Raw genomic sequence first — 18099 nt, 5'->3', positions numbered from 1 at the left:
ACCTCGGAGGTCACCTAGTCCAACCCCCTGCTCAAGCAGGACACCCTATATACCATTCCAGACAAGTGACTGTCCCGTCTCTTCTTAAAAAAACCTCCAGTGATGGAGCACCCACAACTTCCGAAGGCGAGCCGTTCCCACTGGTTAATTGTTCCCACCGTTAGGAAAATTCTCCTTAATTCTAGATTGCTTCTTTGTTTCGTTTCCTTGGCAAAGAAACCCCAGAACTGTGACAGAAGCGTTTGAATATCCAGGTCGGTTCGTTTAGGCCAGTGTTTCTCAACCTTGACAATTTTAAGGCATGTGGACTTCAACTCCCAGAATTCCACAGCCAGCATTGCTGGCTGTGGAATTCTGGGAGTTGAAGTCCACATGCCTTAAAATTGTCAAGGTTGAGAAACACTGGTTTAGGCCAAGGGTAGGCAACCTTGGCTCTTTTTGACTCATGGACTTCAACTCCCAGAATTCCTGAGCCAGCATAAGTGAAACGTCTTGTTTTTCCTCAAAAAAACAAAACAACCAGTCCAGTTGCCTTTTCAAAATAATAACAGACTAACAGAGTTGGAAGAGGCCTTGGAGGTCTTCTAGTCCAACCCCCTGCTCAGGCAGAAAACCCTATACCAGGGGTTGCCAACCTTGGCTCTTTTATGACTCGTGGACTTTAACTCCCAGAATTCCTGAGCCAGCATGGCTCAGCTTGGAAACCTCTTTCCCCTCAGCATAGCTGGCTCAGGAATTCTGAGAGTTGAAGTCCACGAGTCATAAAAGGGCCAAGGTTGCCTACCCCTGGTTTAGGCTAGTAAAGATTTGAACCCCGCTCCCATCCTCCGGAGTAGAGGCGCGACGCAAAAGAGGACCCCAAAAGTTTAGATCCCGCGCAAAGCAGGAGGAAACGCGTCCGGGTTAGTTCTTAAGAAGGCAGGAAATCGGAGCGGACTACGCAGCTACTTCAGTGGGCTGCATTCCCCGTAATCCGCAGCCAACAATGAGCAGCCGTGCTGGATGGGAATGATGGGGAGTGGAGTCCCCCGCACCTCCGCAGCCGTTCAGTCGCCCAGATCAATGCAACCCTCCGCCCTTTCCCCAGCCTCTCACCTTCCTGCCGCGGCCGGGAAAGCCCTTCCGTCGCGGGCGTTTGGTCCTTCTCGATCCGAAGCCTCGTTTCAGCCGAGCCGGGCTGAGCTTCTCTCTCTCTCTCCCCCAAATTCGCCGCACCCACTGCCGCCTGTGCAGAGCCGAAAATCCCCCAACGCGGCGCTTTCGCTTTCGATTCGTTTCGAATTCCTCCCCGCTTCTACCAGCCCGGTGACCGCCAGATGGCGCCCGCGTTCCGCTGTGCAAGCCTAGTAAACGCCCGCTCTCTCTCTTTTTTTAAAAACAAATTTTATTAATTATTCAATTGTTACATCCAAGTAATTAGGAAGCAGCGTGGTGATAGGGTAAATCAAAAATCCAATAACAGAATCATTCATATATATCTCAGAGTACCTCATTAAAAGTTCCCTCTCTATTTCCCTTAATTTTTAATATCATATTCAAGTTAATATATTTCCAGATAGAGCTCAATCAATCAATACACGTACCAGTAAAATTTTACTTATACATATCCAAATCCTGTTTTTAAAGTTTTACTTAATTCCGATTACCATGTTCCAATTTAGCCATTAATAACCGTAATAATTAAGCAAGGAGAGAAGCAACCTAGAACTAAGGAGAAACTTCCTGACAGTGAGAACAATTAACCAGCGGAACAACCTGCCTCCAGAAGCGGTGAATGCTCCAACACTGGAAGTTTTTAAGAAGAGACTGGACAGCCATTTGTCTGAAATGGTATAGGGTTTCCTGCCTGAGCAGGGGGTTGGACTAGAAGACCTCCAAGGTCCCTTCCAGCTGTACTATTACTATTACTAAACTTTGGTAACCCTAATTTCCCTCATTTCATTACCAAATAATTATCGTGTCTAGAATACACATATTATTCCGAAAATTAGATTCTTACTTTATTTCACAAATATATTCTATTTCTCATCCTGGTAGCTCCTCATTTGCTAATAAAATATCTTAAAATAATTTCCATATTACAATTCAAAACTATAATCTAACAATTAATTTTCATTTCCTTTATAAATCTAGGTCCTAAATATTAAATCAATCAATATCTCTAAAAATCTCCTTAACCCGTTAAATAAAATTTTAAGCTATTCTACCAGCCCGGTGACCACCAGATAGCGCCCGCGTTCCGCTATGCAAGCCTAGTAAACGCCCGATCTCTCTTATTTTGATTTTATTTTACAGAGTAATTGAACGATAAGGTCATAAAATGGGACAAAACTGACTAACAACTCTCCTGCTTAGCCACAGAAATGTTGAGCTCAATTGTGGTCGTAAGTCCAGGACTACCGGTAGTTTTATCCAGACAGTTAATGTTTAAAAGCATCCTTTTACACATCGTATGCTGCCCATTCTTTTGGGAACAAATAAATGAACCAAAAGTTTTGATCACCTTCTCCTGCCCAGAAACAATCCTATTATTCCATATTTTTGCCAAACTCTACTATCCTAACTCCTTGGTGGATGTTTACAACGATCACACCTGCTCTTCCATTTCAGCTGTAAATTGAGGAGCACAACCGGGGTGTGTTTCATGTCCCCCCCCCAGCTTTCACAAAAGGGGTGGAGCCAAAGACAATTTGGGGAGGAGCTCAGAAGGAAGTGAGACAGTCACTATGCTTCAGGCATCTGTTTTATCCCCTCATTAAACTAAAACCTTCTAAAATTCCAAACATAAAAAAGGACCCGGGGTGAATTTATTTGTTTGCTCCATTCAGGCATCCTGTCACAATTCAACAGAGAGACAGAATCAAAGATCACCTGAAGTGTTAATACCACTTTACAATGCTTGGTAAGGCTACACCTGGAATCCTGCATCCAGTTTTGGTCACCGCGATGCAAAAAAGATGTTGAGACTCTAGAAAGAGTGCAGAGAAGAGCAACAAAGATGATTAGGGGACTGGAGGCTAAAACATATAAGGAAAAGTTGATGGAATTGGGTATGTCTAGTTTAATGAAGAGAAGGACGAGGGGGGGGGCATGATAGCATGTTCCAATATCTCAGGGGCTGCCACAAAGAAGAGGGAGTCAAGCTATTCTCCAAAGCGCCTGAAGGCAGGAGAAGAAACAATGGATGGAAACTAATCAAGGAGAGAAGCAACCTAGAACTAAGGAGAAACTTCTTGACAGTTAGAACAATTAGCCAGTGGAACAACCTGCCTCCAGAAGCGGTGAATGCTCCAACACTGGAGGTTTTTAAGAAGAGACTGGACAGCCATTTGTCTGAAATGGTATAGGGTTTCCTGCCTGAGCAGGGGGTTGGACTAGATGTCCTCCAAGGTCCCTTCCAACTTTATTATTATATAATTGATTTTTTTCCCATGACTTCTGAAAACTAACTGTTTTGGGCAATCCATAATCAAAGAAAAGGGATAGTTACTTAGAGGATAAATGACTTCCTTGAGGCAGAGCAGGGGGACTAGATGACCTCCAAGGTCCCTTCCAACTTTATTATTATTATTATTATACTTCTGGGTGTAAGTATTAACTCTGCCCGCCTTCAATTAAAGCATCCCTTGAATCCTCTTAAAGAACAAGAAGTGAGGAACAAATTATACACAATTAAAAATGCATCTTTATAATCATAATTCTTGAGGGATTCGCATTTACTTTTCCCCAAAGAGAGATTCCTGCTCTCTGCCTCGTGTTCTTTGACCACTTGTTTACCCTCTGACTGCCAACATCCTGCAAACCTGCATTCCATTTTTAAACATGGGTTATTTTAAGTTGCGATCCAGCGTTTCCTTGCATGCTTGAATTTGTCAGGAGTGCCGCTTGAGCAACTTGCCAAAAAAATCCCTGTGGGCAGAATCTGCGTAGAAAACTCCCTATCTAGTGCAGTTGGGAGTGGTATGTGTATACATGGCAGGAATAAAATTTGAGTTCCCTCTAAAGCAGGGGTCTCCAACCCCCAGTCTGTGGACCCGCATCGGTTCGCAGTGTGGAAAGTCAGCCCCCCCCAGAGAAGGAAATATTAAAAGGGCAGAAAAACATATTTCCTCAAAGGATCTTAAAGAGGCAGAAAAGCATGGCCAGTTTTCTTAACAGCCCCAAGTTTCCCTCCCCCAACCAGAAACTAACTCTGTAGAAATGCAGATGTAATAATCCATTTAGGAAGGTTGAAGCTAGAAGATTAAGAAGACAAAGACACCTAAAATCTACATACCCCACCCAAACTCTAAGACAGGACATAATAGGATTAACATAAGAAATGCCAAAGGGGCACACTTAGACTCAGGTCAAAATACATGACACAGGAAATACAAAGCCTCAAACAGGAACAGGAAACAACCTCAAGAGCCCCACAGGGTATAAAAACCCACTCCCTACATGTGCTCTCTCTTTTCTTCCAGAGCCATCTTTCTCTCTGGCTCTCCTCTTCAATAAACTGCAACCTTCTTTCTAAAGCAGTCGCCATGTTGTTTATTCCCAGCTTGGACTGAACCATGATGAAGACTTTTCCTTCAACAGCAGCATACCTGTGTAAACAAATGAAGCCCCATCCACACAGGATGCAGACAGCAAGCAAAACTATGTTTCCTTGGGTCCGTGGAGAAACCTCTCTTCACAGAACCGGATCCTGGTGCCCCAAAGGTTGGGGGTCATTGCTCTAAAGCAGGGTTCCCCAACCTTTCCAGATTGATAGCCTGGAGGGGGAGGGTGGAAAGAGGGAATGGTTTTCTGGGAGGGGCAGGTGCAAGAGCATCTATTGCTCATGTGAGTGGGGCCAAGTGCACTCACGTCAATGCTGCTTGCGTGAATGAGGCCTCAAGCAAGCACCCACGAGTGAGGCCCCGAGCACCCACGACACTTGCATAAATGGAGTTGGGAGTGCCTGCAACACTCACATGAAAGAAGCCCCAAGCGCTCATGCAAGTGAAGTCCCAAGTGGCCTCATGAGTCCCCAAGCACCCACAACACTTGCATGAGGCTCCAGCACCCACAACGCTCACAAGAGAGGCAAGTGCCTGCGACACTCACACGAGTGGAGTGCCGCGTGGCCCCCGACCTTTGTGTGAAGGAGGCCCCGAGCACCCCAATGCTAATGTGAGTGGGGCTGCAAGCACCCTCAATGCTTGCACGAGTGCAAGCACCCTCAATGCTTGCACACCAGCCAGCCACTCACACGGCCCAGTTGCATATATAGGACACGGACTGTGTAGTGGGATGCGGCCCTCAGGTTGGGGACCCCTGTTCTAAAGATTCAGAACGGGAGCTTCCAATAGTACCAATTTTATTTTCCACTATCAAAGAGACATATTCTCGTTCAGACATCTGGATCACTTTTAAATTACAAATCAGAGCCAAAAGAAAAACGAGTTCAAATGTGGTTTATTGTTGCCCCGTAAAAAGACAGGGGGAACAGTCCCCCATCCCTTTCCTCTCTGTCAGCCCTGAGTGTCAGAAGATCTCCGTGCTTGCAGTCATCTGCCCATCTCATTTCTTCTCCTCCACATACTGGTGGAGCAGGTCACTGACATCCGTCTTCCCGACACGGATCCAGCCATCTTCCTTCATGTGGTACACTGGAGGATCGAGACGCCAGCAGAAGGTCAGTAAGGGACAGTGCAAAACTAGCCTCTGCCCCTCCCCCCCATGGGCTAAAGAACCCAGTGGCTGCTTGGGGAAACGTACTGTTTACCACCCCACCCGAGTAGGAGTCACGATGGGTGGCATAGCAGATGGCCCTTCGGCCGAGCTCGTAGGCCTCCTCCACACTAAGATCGGGCCGGTGGCCACTGTCCAGGATTCCATAGGCATACGTGTTTCCGCTTCCCGTGGAAAAAAGGGGGGCTTTCAGCCGGGCTCCTCTGTCATCAATATAGTAGAGACCTGGGCCCTGAAAAGGGAGGAAATTGTGACTCTCTGCAGCTCTGCCTTCGTTTACCTTCCCTGTGGGATTGGGCGGCCCAGCCCTGTCCAGAGCGCAGTAGCCTCACTCCTTGCTCCTTGTGGTTGAGGGCTACACTCCAGACATGGGCAGGTCACAACTCAGTTTAACAGTAACCCATCGCAGTGCCTGGTCAATCTAGGCTGATGCAGTTAGATCCGATTAGTTCTGGGTGGGAGACCACCAAGAAATTCCCAGGCTAGTCTAAGAAGTAAAAGTGAAAGCGGAGCCAGTTTGATCTAGAGCAGTGGTTCTCAACCTGTGGATCGGGACCCCATTTGGGGTCGAACGACCATTTTACGGGGGTCGCCAAACAACGCAGTCCGCCATTTCCCCCCCTTTCCCTTAGCTGTGCTACTCCCTTTTATTCTATTGGCTTTTGAAAGCCAATAGAATAGACTCTCTTGAATAGACTCTCTTGTCCAGGCTGTCTCTGCCCTGCTAAGCCCGCCAAAAGTCCCATTCTGCAAATGGTGCTGCACCAGTTGAGTAGTCCTCGACTTACGATCGGTTGAGTAGTCCTCGACCTACGACCGGTTGGGGGTCGCGACATTAAAATGGTTGAGAACCACTGATCTAGTGGCAAAGACACCAGGCTGGAAACCAGGAGACTGTGAGTTCTAGTCCCGCCTTAGCCATGAAAGCCAGCTGGGTGACTTTGGGCCGGTCACTTTCTCTCAACTGGACCCACCTCACTGGGTTGTTGTTGTGAGGAAAACAGGAGAAGAAAGGAGTATTAGTTATGTTTCTATAAAAAAAATAATGGTGGGATAAAACATTCTAAAAAGGAAAAATAGTTCAACCCCCCCCCCCCAATGCAAACCGTTTCTGTACTGCTGCCAAGACAGCTACCTGGACAAGCCATCTTATCCTTCTAAAAAAAAAAACCCTGTAACCCTCCCCCCTCCTAAAACTGAAAAGGCCCACCCTTTCACTCCAGGGACCCTAAGGGAGGATCACTTAGGTTATATGTGGGCCACACTCTGGGCAACTCTGCCCTACCAGATAACCGTCAACGCTTCCTTCCAAAGCTGATGCCTAAACACCCAGCCTTCCTCTTTTTTGATTTTCTGCTAGAATAGCTATCCTTCTACCGTCTTCTCTTCTCTTCTCTTCTCATCCCCTTCCCTCCTCCCTCTCCCCTCCCAGCTGCTCCTCCCCTCCCCTCTCCCTTCCACCTACTCTTTAGGCATGCCTTGCCATCCCCTTCTTCTCTTTCCCCTTCCCTCCTCCCCCTCCTCTCCCCTCCCCTTCTCTTGCCATACCTTGCCCTTCCCTCCTTCTCTTCTGTTAACCTCCCCTCCCCCTCCGCTCCTCCCCTTGCCCTGCCTTGCCCTCCCCTTCTTTTCTCTTCTTGTCCCCTCCCCTCCTCCCCTCCCCCTCTTGCTATACCTTGCCCTCCCCTCCTTCTCTTCTGTTCTCCTCCCCTTCCCCTCCTCTCTCTTGCCCTGACTTGCCCTCCCCTGACTTGCCCTCCCCTCTCTTGCCCTGACTTGCCCTCTTCTCTTCTGTTCTCCTCTCCTCTCCTCCTCCCCTTGCCCTGCCCTCCCCTTCTCTTTTCTCTTCTTGTCCCCTCCCCTCCTCCCCTCCCCCTCCCCTCTTGCTATACCTTGCCCTCCCCTCCTTCTCTTCTGTTCTCCTCCCCTTCCCCTCCCCTCTCTTGCCCTGACTTGCCCTCCCCTTCTTCTCTTCTGTTCTCCTCTCCTCCCCTCCTCTCCTCTCTTGCCCTACCTTGCCCTCCCCTTCTCTTCTCTCTTCTCATCCCCTTCCCTCCTCCCCCTCCCATCCCCTCCCCCTTTCTTGCCATAACTTGCCCTCTCCTCCTTCTCTTGTTCTCCTCCCCTCCCCTCTTGCCATACCTTGCCCTCCCCTCCTTCTCTTCCCCTCCCCTCCTTCCCTCTCTTGCCCTGCCTTGCCCTCCCCTCCTTCTCTTCTCTTCTCTTCTCTTCTCTTCTCTTCTCTTCTCTTCTCTTCTCTTCTCTCTTCCCCTTCCCTTCCCCAAGTCCCCCTGGCCCATCTCTTCTCCCTCCTTTCCTCCCTGCCAGCCATTACCTTCTTGTCCCATCCGCACACCATGCTGCCCACCGAGAGCCCCATGCCCCGGTATTCGGCCAGCATGTTGGCCAAGAGCTTGGAGGCAGCTGAGATGCTGATCCGCTCCTTGTTCCGAAGGAAGTAGAGCCTGCATTGGGAGGGCAGAAGGAAGGCAAGGTCAGAGGGAGAGGGTCCATCTTCCTACTCCGTGTCCCCGGTCTCCAGTCTCTGCCTGACCACAATGGACCCATCGGATTCCCTGTGTAAGGGGAAGGGTCCCAGGATCCTTTTGGTTGAGCCAACCTCTCGTCTGAGATGGTATAGGTTCTCCTGCTTGAGCAGGGGGCTGGACTAGAAGACCTCCAAGGTCCCTTCCAGCTCTATTCTATTCAAGGTTGCCCAAAGAGAGACCTAAACCTTTGATGGGCTGAGGAGCCAGAGAGAAAAGCCCAAGAATGTGCTAATTGGAGAATGTGATTTATGACATCTTTTGGGGGTGGGAAATGTTATTTTGTATCTGGGGCGGAGGAAATCTCAATCTTGGGTTCAACAATGTAAGTGCCGATACTTTGTTTCCTGAATAAAATGTTCTTTTTTTCCCCCAATTTTTATTATTTTATTTTCATTACAATCATAAGAAAAAAAATTCAGATACATTAAAATACAACACGCAAATTCCGACATTGCTCACCCATTTCCCCCCAGACCGCATCCCCCTCTCATCTCTTCACTTCCCCCTTCCTTCTACCTCCTCCTCTCCTCTCTCTCTCCTCCATCTTTCTACTTACTTGTCCCTCTCCTCTTCTTCTCAATCGGATGCGGTCTGCGGGAAAATGCCCGAGCAATCCTCTATCACCAAAATCTGAACTATTGAACATACTACCCATACTCTCCCCTCCCCCCTCCCCCTCTCTTGAATAGACTCTATTCAAGAGAGTCTATTCTATTGGCTTTCAAAAGTCTTAAAGGAACAAATCCTTGCCTTGAAGTTCTTTTAATTGGTTTCCTCTATCGCAGTGGTTCTCAACCTGTGAGTCGGGACCCCATTTGTGGTCGAACGACCATTTCACGGGGGTCGCCAAACAACGCAGTCTGCCATTTTCCCCCCCCTTTTCCTTAGCTGTGCTAGTCCCTTTTAGGATTAGACTCTTGAATAGAGTCTAATAGAAGTCTAATAGAGTCTAATAGAATTAGACTCTTGAATAGAGTCTTGAATAGAGGCTAATTCTATTGGCTTTCAAAAACCAATAGGAATTGTCCACGCTGTCTCTGCCCTGCTGAGCCCGCCAAAAGTCCCATTCTGCAAACGGTGCTGCACCAGTTGAGTAGTCCTCGACTTACGACCGGTTGAGTAGTCCTCGACTTACGACCGATTGGGGGTCGCGGCATTAAAAAGGTTGAGAACCCCTGCTCTATCGGAACCCTGACACCCTCATTTGAACATTATCATTCCTGATTGCCTGCCCAGTTTTTACTTGGGCTGACTGTGCTCGATTTCCGTAACTCCATCTCGTCACTGACGACCCAAAGAAAGCTGGCAATGGATTATTGGCAGGTGCAGCCAATCAAGCCACCAGCATCGGATCTCTTACCTGCAGTATTTGGCCAGGAGACGTTCCCAATATTGGCAATCGGCTGCACTTCCAGACATGGTGCCCAGCAGGTAAGGGTTGATCTCAATCACCTTGTTGCACTGGAAAGTATCTGTATGTGAAAAGGAAAGGAAGACAAGAACACTAGTTCAGCCCCAGTCGGCACAGCTGCTGGGCAGCTTTAACCAAAGATTTTTACACCCGCTATAGATCAGATCACCCTGCCAACAAAAGTGCGTACAGTCCAGGCCATGGTTTTCCCAGTTGCAATGTATGGCTGTGAAAGTTGGACCATAAGAAAGGCTGAGCGTCAAAGAATTGAGGCCTTTGAACTATGGTGCTGGAGAAGACTCCTGCGAGTCCCTTGGACTGCAAGGCGATCAAACCGGTCAGTCCTAGAAGAGATCAACCCCGACTGCTCTTTAGAAGGCCAGATCCTGAAGTTGAAACTCAAATACTTTGGCCACCTAATGAGAAAGAGGGACTCACTGGAGAAGGGCCTAATGCTGGGAAAGATGGAGGGCAATAGAAGAATGGGACGACAGAGAATGAGATGGCTGGATGGATGGAGTCACTGAAGCAGTAGGTGTGAACTTAAATGGACTCCAGAAGATGATAGAGGACAGGAAGGCCTGGAGGAATGTTGTCCATGGGGTCGCGATGGGTCGGACATGACTTCGCAATTAACAACAACAACATAGATCAGAAGGAAGCTGATCTTATAATAAGAACAGATTTGATAATAAGGCGTTTTATCTGCTTTTGGCGACTGCATTTGGAATAGTCAGGCTGCATCGGAGGGAGTGAGCTGCAGGGTTGCCTTTTCGTAACATGTGTTAGCCTGAAAAAAAAACTCTACCAGACTAAAGGTGCTTTTTCGAAAGGCAACCTGGACTTACAATAATAATAATAAAGTTGGAAGGGACCTTGGAGATCATCTAGTCCAACTCCCTGCTCAGGCAGGAAATCTTATACCAGTGGTTCTCAATCTGTTGGTCGGGACCCCATTTGGAGTCGAACGACCATTTCACGGGGGTCGCCAAACAACGCAGTCCACCATTTCCCCCCCCCCTTTCCCTTAGCTGTGCTACTCCCTTTTATTCTATTGGCTTTTGAAAGCCAATAGAATAGACTCTCTTGAATAGAGTCTAATTCTATTGGCTTTCAAAAGCCAATAGGGATTGTCCAGGCTGTCTCTGCCCTGCTGAGCCTTCCAAAAGTCCCATTCTGCAAACGGTGCTGCACGAGTTGAGTAGTCCTCGACTTACGACCAGTTGAACAGTCCTCGACTTACGACCGGTTGGGGGGTCACGGCATTAAAAATGTTGAGAACCACTGTCTTATACAGTAGTGGCCAAAATTGTGGAAACTTTTTGGGAAAAGTGTACAGTAGAAATGCCACCTTTGGTTAAGTTTCCACCAATTTTTCTTCTAATTTCTTTATAACTGTAGCCTTGTTCACTTCATAATACTATTTTACATGGCTTTCTGGGTGACCAGTCAACTCTCTGCACCATTACTTCACTTTTATTACGTTTTACAAGCTCACTAAAGGAAAGAACACAAAAAAAAACCCAACCAACTTGATAGCCATCACATAACACCCTGACAAATGTTCTCCTCTCAGCTTCAATGCATGACATCAATAACTGAATCCTGCTGTGATCTGATTGGCTCATTGCCAAAACAAGATGACACCAGATTGGCTCTCTAAACACTCATGCTTATTGGCTACAACCAGATGAAGGCAAACTACCTGATATCAACCTAAGCAAGTTGTGCTTCCTTTTTCTGGTTATTTGGCTATAACTTTTTATAGAATACAATACATATAATTGAACAAACTCTGTTGCATTACGTTCTTGATTAAGTTATCTTTCCATTGATTTTATGGTAGTGGTGTTATTAGCCATCAACCCTCAAAAATACACTTTCCCCAAAAGGTTTCCACAATTTTGGCCACTACTGTACCATTTCAGACAAATGGCTGTCCAGTCTCTTCTTAAAAACTTTCAGTGTTGGAGGATTCACAGCTTCTGGAGGCAGGTTGTTCCACTGGTTAATTGTTTTAACCAGTGCTTTTTTTGTAAAAAAAAAAAAAAAAAAAAAAAAGGTCCCGGAACTCATGCATGTCATGCAACCTGCCTTGCCTACCCTACAAGGTTCCATCCAAAAAAGGTGCCGGAACTCCGTTCTGGGCGTTCTATGATAAAAAAAGCCCTGGTTCTAACTGTCAGGAAGTTTCTCCTTAGTTCTAAATTGCTTTGTTTTTCCTTGAAGTTGTTTCGCTTCTCATCCATTTTGCTTCTTCAGTTCTAACTGGATGGTGGAGGACTGTTCTCCAGTGCTTCAGTTTTTCTTCAGGGCTTCTTCAGCCCTTCAGTCCTTCTTCAGCCAGAAGAAGACCCCTGACTTAAACCATTGCGGCAAAGAAGGCCAGAAAATAGGGCAAAAGTCACACAACAAACGTCTCGCTTAACAACGGAAATTTGGGGCTGAGTTGTAGTCATAAGCTGAGGACTACCTGTATCAAGTACCAGTAAAGTCCCCCCCCCCCCAGCGGATCTGGCTTCTCTCCAGAGAGTTTGACTTCTCCGTCTGGTCTGCTCCGAAGAAAAGTTAACAACCGACAGATGGATTTGACCCAGCCCCACCTTCCCAAAGCAAAATCATGGCATCCGCCCCCCCCCCTCAATTCCTGGCAAATAGATGGGGAAGAAATGGAGGTAGTGACAGATTTTATTTTTCTGGGCTCCAAGATCACCGCAGATGGGGACTGCAGCCAAGAAATTAAAAGTCGCTTGCTCCTGGGGAGGAAAACTATGGCAAATCTAGACAGCATACTAAAAAGCAGAGACATCACCCTGCCAACAAAAGTGCGTATAGTCCAGGCCATGGTTTTCCCAGTTGCAATGTATGGCTGTGAAAGTTGGACCATAAGAAAGGCTGAGCGTCAAAGAATTGAGGCCTTTGAACTGTGGTGCTGGAGAAGACTCCTGCGAGTCCCTTGGACTGCAAGGCATTCAAACCGGTCAGTCCTAGAAGAGATCAACCCCGACTGCTCTTTAGAAGGCCAGATCCTTAAGTTGAAACTCAAATACTTTGGCCACCTAAGGAGAAGGAAGGACTCACTGGAGAAGGGCCTAATGCTGGGAAAGATGGAGGGCAATAGAAGAAGGGGACGAGAGGGAATGAGATGGCTGGATAGAGTCACTGAAGCAGTAGGTGAGAACTTAAATGGACTCCAGAAGATGGTAGAGGACAGGAAGACCTGGAGGAACATTGTCCATGGGGTCGCGATGGGTCGGACACGACTTCGCAATTAACAACAACAACAACAACAACACCTTCCCAAATCACAGAATTGCTCACCGATGTAGTTGCCGGCCGATGCTCGGGAATCGGTAGCCACGATGACCCCGTGCTGGAAGGTGAAGGCCAGGGTTGTGGTGCCGTGGACTGGTGCAAACCGGGAGCCACTGGTCTCGGAGAGGCTGTTGAGGACCTCGGACGGCTGCGGGGAGGGAAGGCGAGAGAGGTGAGGAGGGGTCCTGATGAGGATGGAGAGTGGAGGTGGGGGAACCGTCCACCGCTCCATTTTACCAGCGGGAAGAACAGTGGCTTCTTCTGACACACACACACACACACACAACCACACACACAACTTGAGCCACGTTTGGCCCTTTCTTTGCCTTCCAGTGGGGAAGAGGGCAAGGAGGCAACCAAGCAAAGGCCTCCCCAGGGTTCAGAATCGGGCCCAAGCCCCCCCTCCCTCCTTCACCCCCCCTCATCCGGACGCTAAAAGTTTTTTGGGGTGTGTGTGTGGAAATTTGCTGCCCCCAAGAGGTTGATGTCCCGTTTTGGGCATCGGGCCAAAAAAAATGCAGCGTTGGGTGGGGGAGAGAGAGTGGGGAGGGGAGGACACTCTGCATAGGCTCAGAGGCACTTTGTCGTCTTTCTTCAAAGGTGTGCCCTCCCTCCCCCCTTCCCTCCTTCTCCCCCCCCCCAACCCCAGCCGCACAAATCACAGACACACACACCACCACGCACAACCACACAGACACATCACCCGGGCCAAAACTTTGCGCCAAATTCAGCCCTCCCCGGGGCTCGGAATCCAGCCCAAGCCCCCCACCCCGCCACTTTTGCCCCACAGTCATGCAGAGAAAATTGACGTCCCGTTTTGGGCACTAAGCCAAACAACGCAACGGGATGGGGTGGTGTGGGAGGGGGAAGTGGGGGAGGCACTCTGCGTATGCTCAGGTGCCCTTTGTCGCAGGTCTCCCCAGCCACTCCGCCCCTCCCTCCCTCCCTCTTCAGCCCGGCCGCCTCCAAGCCCGGCACTTTCCGCGCCCCACACCTGGATCCCCGGGAGCACCGACATCTGGGGCTCCCGCACCCCGAAAGCGTAGTGCGAGGATCCTTGGCGAGATCCGGCAGCGGCGGCGACCCCTCCGGGCAGAGGCCAGTCCCACTCCCCGCGGGAGCGTCCGCAGACATCCAGGAGCGCCATTGCCGCTTCTTCCTCTCCGGCGCGGTGAAAGCGAAAGTAGAACTTGGGTCCCTTCCGCGCCCCTTTCCAAGGGCGGGGCTAGGAGGGGAAGGACCCTCTCTGCCCCCCCCACCCCAACGCGGTTCAGGGGGGACAGGACTGGGCACGCCCACAAGGAGAAAGGAGCCGGGGGTGGGTGGGTGGGTGGGCGAGGGACCTAAAGTGAGGTGTTCCCCCCACGGGGAATTGCCTCTCATGCCCGCGTTCTGCATCCGGGCAGATCCTCACGTCTGTGCATTCCTGCGTGTCCCAAAGGTGCTTTTTTTTTTCTTTTCAGGAGGCAACTGGACTTTCTTGTTTTTTTGTTTTTTTTTAACCAGTGGAACCACCTGCCTCCAGAAGTTGTGAATGGCCCCAACACTGGAAGTTTTTAAGCAGAGACTGGACAGCCCTTTGTCTGAAATGGTATAGGGTTTCCTGCCTGAGCAAGGGGTGGACTAGATGACCTCCAAGGTCCCTTCCAACTATTATTATTATTATTATCGATCATCACACAGTCAACCAGATGTTCAGACTGGATTTGGCATTTTGTCTACCTATCAAGTCCTATTATTATTATTATTATTATTATTATTATTATTATTATTATTATTATTATTATGGATCATCGCACAATCAGCCAGATGTTCAGACTGGATTTGGCATTTTGTCTACCTATCGAGTCCTTACCCAGGACCTGGGATAGGCAGATGTGGATGTTTGATGGTATTACAGATATCGTCGCAGGATGGAAGCAGTTCCTAGTAAGGCCGCTTTTTGCAATTGACTAATAGCAAATTTGTCAATTGCAAAAGGCGGCATTATTATTATTATTATTATTATTATTATTAATCATCGCAGTCAGCCAGATGTTCAGACTGGATTTGGCATTTTTGTCTACTTATCGGGTCCTGACCAAGGACCTGGGATAGGCAGATGTGGATGTTTGATGGTATTACAGATATCATCACAGGATGGAAGCAGTTCCTAATAAGGACGTCTTTTGCAATTGACTAATAGCGAATTTGTCAATGCCAATGGTGTTCGAGTGGTGCTCCAGTTGTTTTGGGATTGCACCCAAGGAGCCTATCACTATTGGTACTACCCTTGCTTGCTTTTGCCACAGTCTTTCTATTTCTATTTGTAGGTCTTTGTATTTTGTTATCTTCTCCAGTTCTTTCTCGTCTATTCTGCTGTCTCCAGGCACTGCCATGTCCACTATCCAAACTTTTTTTGCCTTTCTTATCGACAGTTGTTAAGTCTGGGGTGTTATGTTGCAGGTGCTTGTCTGTTTGAATTCTGAAGTACCAGGGCAGTTTCATTTTATCATTTTCTATGACTTTATTTTATGATCCCACCAGTTCTTCCTTATAGGCAAATGATATTTCTTGCAGATCTTCCAATGCATCGTTGTTGCTACTTTGTCATGCCGCAGCTTGTAGTCAGTCTGTGCGATCTTCTTCTTCTTCTTCTTCTTCTTCTTCTTCTTCTTCTTCTTCTTCTTCTTCTTCTTCTTCTTCTTCTTCTTCTTCTTCTTCTTCTTCTTCTTCTTCTTCTTCTTCTTCTTCTTCTTCTTCTTCTATTATTATTATTATTATTACATTTCGCTTCTCATCCAAGGAGCTTCTACAGCTCTGACTGGGATCGTGGGGAAGTGGAAGGACTTATACTCCTTGCAGACAGCTGGTCACTTGCCTCGCTTTTGAGAGGTTGAAGCCACCATCCAGTTAGAGCTGAGGAAGCTTCTGGGATGAGAAGCGAAATGTCTTAAAAATAAACTAACAAGGAAGCCCAGTTTTGCCTCCTGAAAAAGCACCTTTGGCATAACCGTGACCTGGATGACTGAGAACACCATCATCACAACACCATCCCTTCTTTCCCCCTTCCCAGGGCCACCAATCCCGAAAGATTGGGGAACTCTGATATAATCGTCCTAGTAGTGCAGTGGTTCTCAACCTTTTTAATGCCGCGACCCCCAACCGGTCGTAAGTTGAGGACTACTCAACCGGTTGTAAGTCAAGGACTACTCAACTGGTGCAGCACCGTTTGCAGAATGGGACTTTTGGCGGGCTCAGCAGGGCAGAGACAGCCTGGACAATTCCTATTGGCTTTTGAAAGCCAATAGAATTAGACTCTATTCAAGAGAGTCTATTCTATTGGCTTTCAAAAGCCAATAGAATAAAAGGGAGTAGCACAGCTAAGGAAAAGGGGGAAAAAATGGCGGACTGCGTTGTTTGGCGACCCCCATGAAATGGTCGTTCGATCCCAAATGGGGTCCTGACCCACAGGTTGAGAACCACTGTATTAGTGTGAAAAACATTAAATTCAATGATAGATGCAGTTAAAAAAAACCAGCAAATGTTAGACATGCATTTATTTTAAAATATACAAATACATTTTTTTTTGTGCACTAGAAAACAATTGTGAACTTGTTGATTTAAGTCTGAACCCAGACCAGCCCCTTCATTGCAGGAGCCTCTTTTGGCTTTCAAAATTTGGACCAATGGAAAACCCTTCCCCAATCTGGGTTACAACTCCCACGTGAGCCACAAAATTAGAAGGTCCCAAAATACGAATATGTGATCTGGTCAGCTAGGAGAGGAGGAAAGCAAAGGTAAAAAAGAATGGAATCCAAACCATTTTACAACTTTTAGGCGAAGAAAAGACGCGGACTAACTCTGAAGATGGTAGTCTGACTTAATAACTTTGGCATTGACATCTTTTGCTAGAGCTGAAGCTGGCAGTGGAGGAGCTGTGCCCAAGGTTTAGTGGCATCCATGCCCCCAAAAAAGAGAGAGAACAGGCTTCAAATGCGCGAATGCCATCTTGCCTGTTTTAATCCTCTCTGCCTGGCTTGAGGGCAAAGTCCTCTAACGTCTGACTTGCCTAAATCTTTCAGATCAGGAAGCTGCCTCACTCCGTAGCAGAGACAGCCCTGAATTAGAGGCAAGCTCACAAAAGGAGGAGCTGGGCTGGCATCCTCCCAGAAGACACCCAGTGTCCAAGCTGGTCTCAAGGAAGCATTTACCTCTGAAGGTCATAGCACCAAGGTCTCCTCACTAAGGCAGAGTTCTCCAACCTTGGCAAAAGGAGAGAAGCAACCTAAAACTAAGGAGAAACTTCCTGACAGTGAGAACAATGAACCAGTGGAACAACCTGCCTCCAGAAGCAGTAAATGCTCCAACACTGGAAGTTTTTAAGAAGAGACTGGACAGCCATTTGTCCAAAATGGTGTAGGGTTTCCTGCCCGAGCAGGGGGTTGGACTAGATGACCTTCAAGGTCCCTTCCAACTTTACTACTACTACTACTACTATTATTATTATTATTATTATTATTATTATTATTATAATTTTAAGATTTCTGGACTTCAACTCCCAGATTCCCAAAAGATGCTTTTTCAGAGGCAACTGGCAACTTGAATAAGTCATAAAAGGGCCAGGTTTGAAGACCCCCTGCACCGATCGATCGATGGATAGATATCCATCTATCGATTGATAGATTCTACTATCAGCTGATAGATTGATTGTGTGCGATCAAGTCATTATTGACTCTTATGGGCCACACAGAGTTTCTCCAGGATTATCCGTCCCTTGCCTCATGCTTCAACTCTTCCCACGACGCCCCCAATTGCCACTGACTCCATCCCCGTTGCTTGATGTTGCTCCTCTTTTCCTGGAAAAAGCCGAGATTCCCGCCACGGCCACTTTGTTGCATCTCTCTACCTCCAGGGGGCGCCTCTAAGCTTCTCCATAGCTGTCAAGGGAAATCCCACTAGCTGTAACCCTCCGCAACTGAAGCTACCTAGCAACTGCTGACGCAATGACATTCTCTTCTGCCGTTGGCTGGGTGATCCAATACTTAAGATTTGCTGGTTTTTTCCGGTACCAACGGTCGCAGCGGAAGAAATTTGGGCTCAAACAGGGAAGAAGAGACCACAATA

The 18099-nt window shown here is 47.7% G+C and overlaps 2 protein-coding genes across 3 annotated transcripts in view; both read right to left on the bottom strand.

Annotated features, from left to right (window-relative positions):
- The window catches only part of TAP2 (transporter 2, ATP binding cassette subfamily B member), a 44483-nt gene extending 43210 nt beyond the window's left edge, over positions 1-1273 (bottom strand). The window contains exon 1 of one of the 2 annotated variants that reach the window (XM_039364712.1): positions 1096-1273. The gene's annotated coding sequence lies outside the window, so the exon portion shown is untranslated. The remainder of the gene's footprint in view (positions 1-1095) is intronic. The other variant, XM_039364711.1, reaches the window with a different exon arrangement.
- A 4152-nt stretch (positions 1274-5425) lies between these two features.
- Positions 5426-14187, bottom strand: PSMB8 (proteasome 20S subunit beta 8). The gene is made up of 6 exons (XM_039364728.1): positions 13988-14187; positions 13000-13141; positions 9628-9739; positions 8054-8183; positions 5746-5950; positions 5426-5636 (listed from the first exon to the last, which is right to left on the bottom strand). Exons 1-6 carry the CDS (start codon positions 14138-14140, stop codon positions 5548-5550), a joined length of 831 nt encoding a protein of 276 aa, XP_039220662.1. The 5' UTR covers positions 14141-14187; the 3' UTR covers positions 5426-5547.
- Between the last annotated feature and the right edge of the window lie 3912 nt (positions 14188-18099).

This window comes from Crotalus tigris, unplaced genomic scaffold (genome assembly GCF_016545835.1).
Source record: "Crotalus tigris isolate CLP2741 ecotype Arizona unplaced genomic scaffold, ASM1654583v1 scf7180000019840.826796, whole genome shotgun sequence".
Taxonomy (NCBI): domain Eukaryota; kingdom Metazoa; phylum Chordata; class Lepidosauria; order Squamata; family Viperidae; genus Crotalus; species Crotalus tigris.
Note: the sequence above shows the minus strand (reverse complement) of the source record. Positions and strands in the feature narration are given on the sequence as shown.

What these genes read in the sequence shown, in the direction of transcription:
- PSMB8 (XM_039364728.1), bottom strand. Translation starts at nt 14,140, where the DNA reads ATGGCGCTCCTGGATGTCTGCGGACGCTCCCGCGGGGAGTGGGACTGG. An exon ending in CGGTGCTCCCGGGGATCCAG is followed by an intron (nt 13,142 to 13,987) that starts GTGTGGGGCGCG and finishes CCCTCCCCGCAG; the next exon opens with CCGTCCGAGGTCCTCAACAG. An exon ending in CTCCTGGCCAAATACTGCAG is followed by an intron (nt 8,184 to 9,627) that starts GTAAGAGATCCG and finishes CTCCCAATGCAG; the next exon opens with GCTCTACTTCCTTCGGAACA.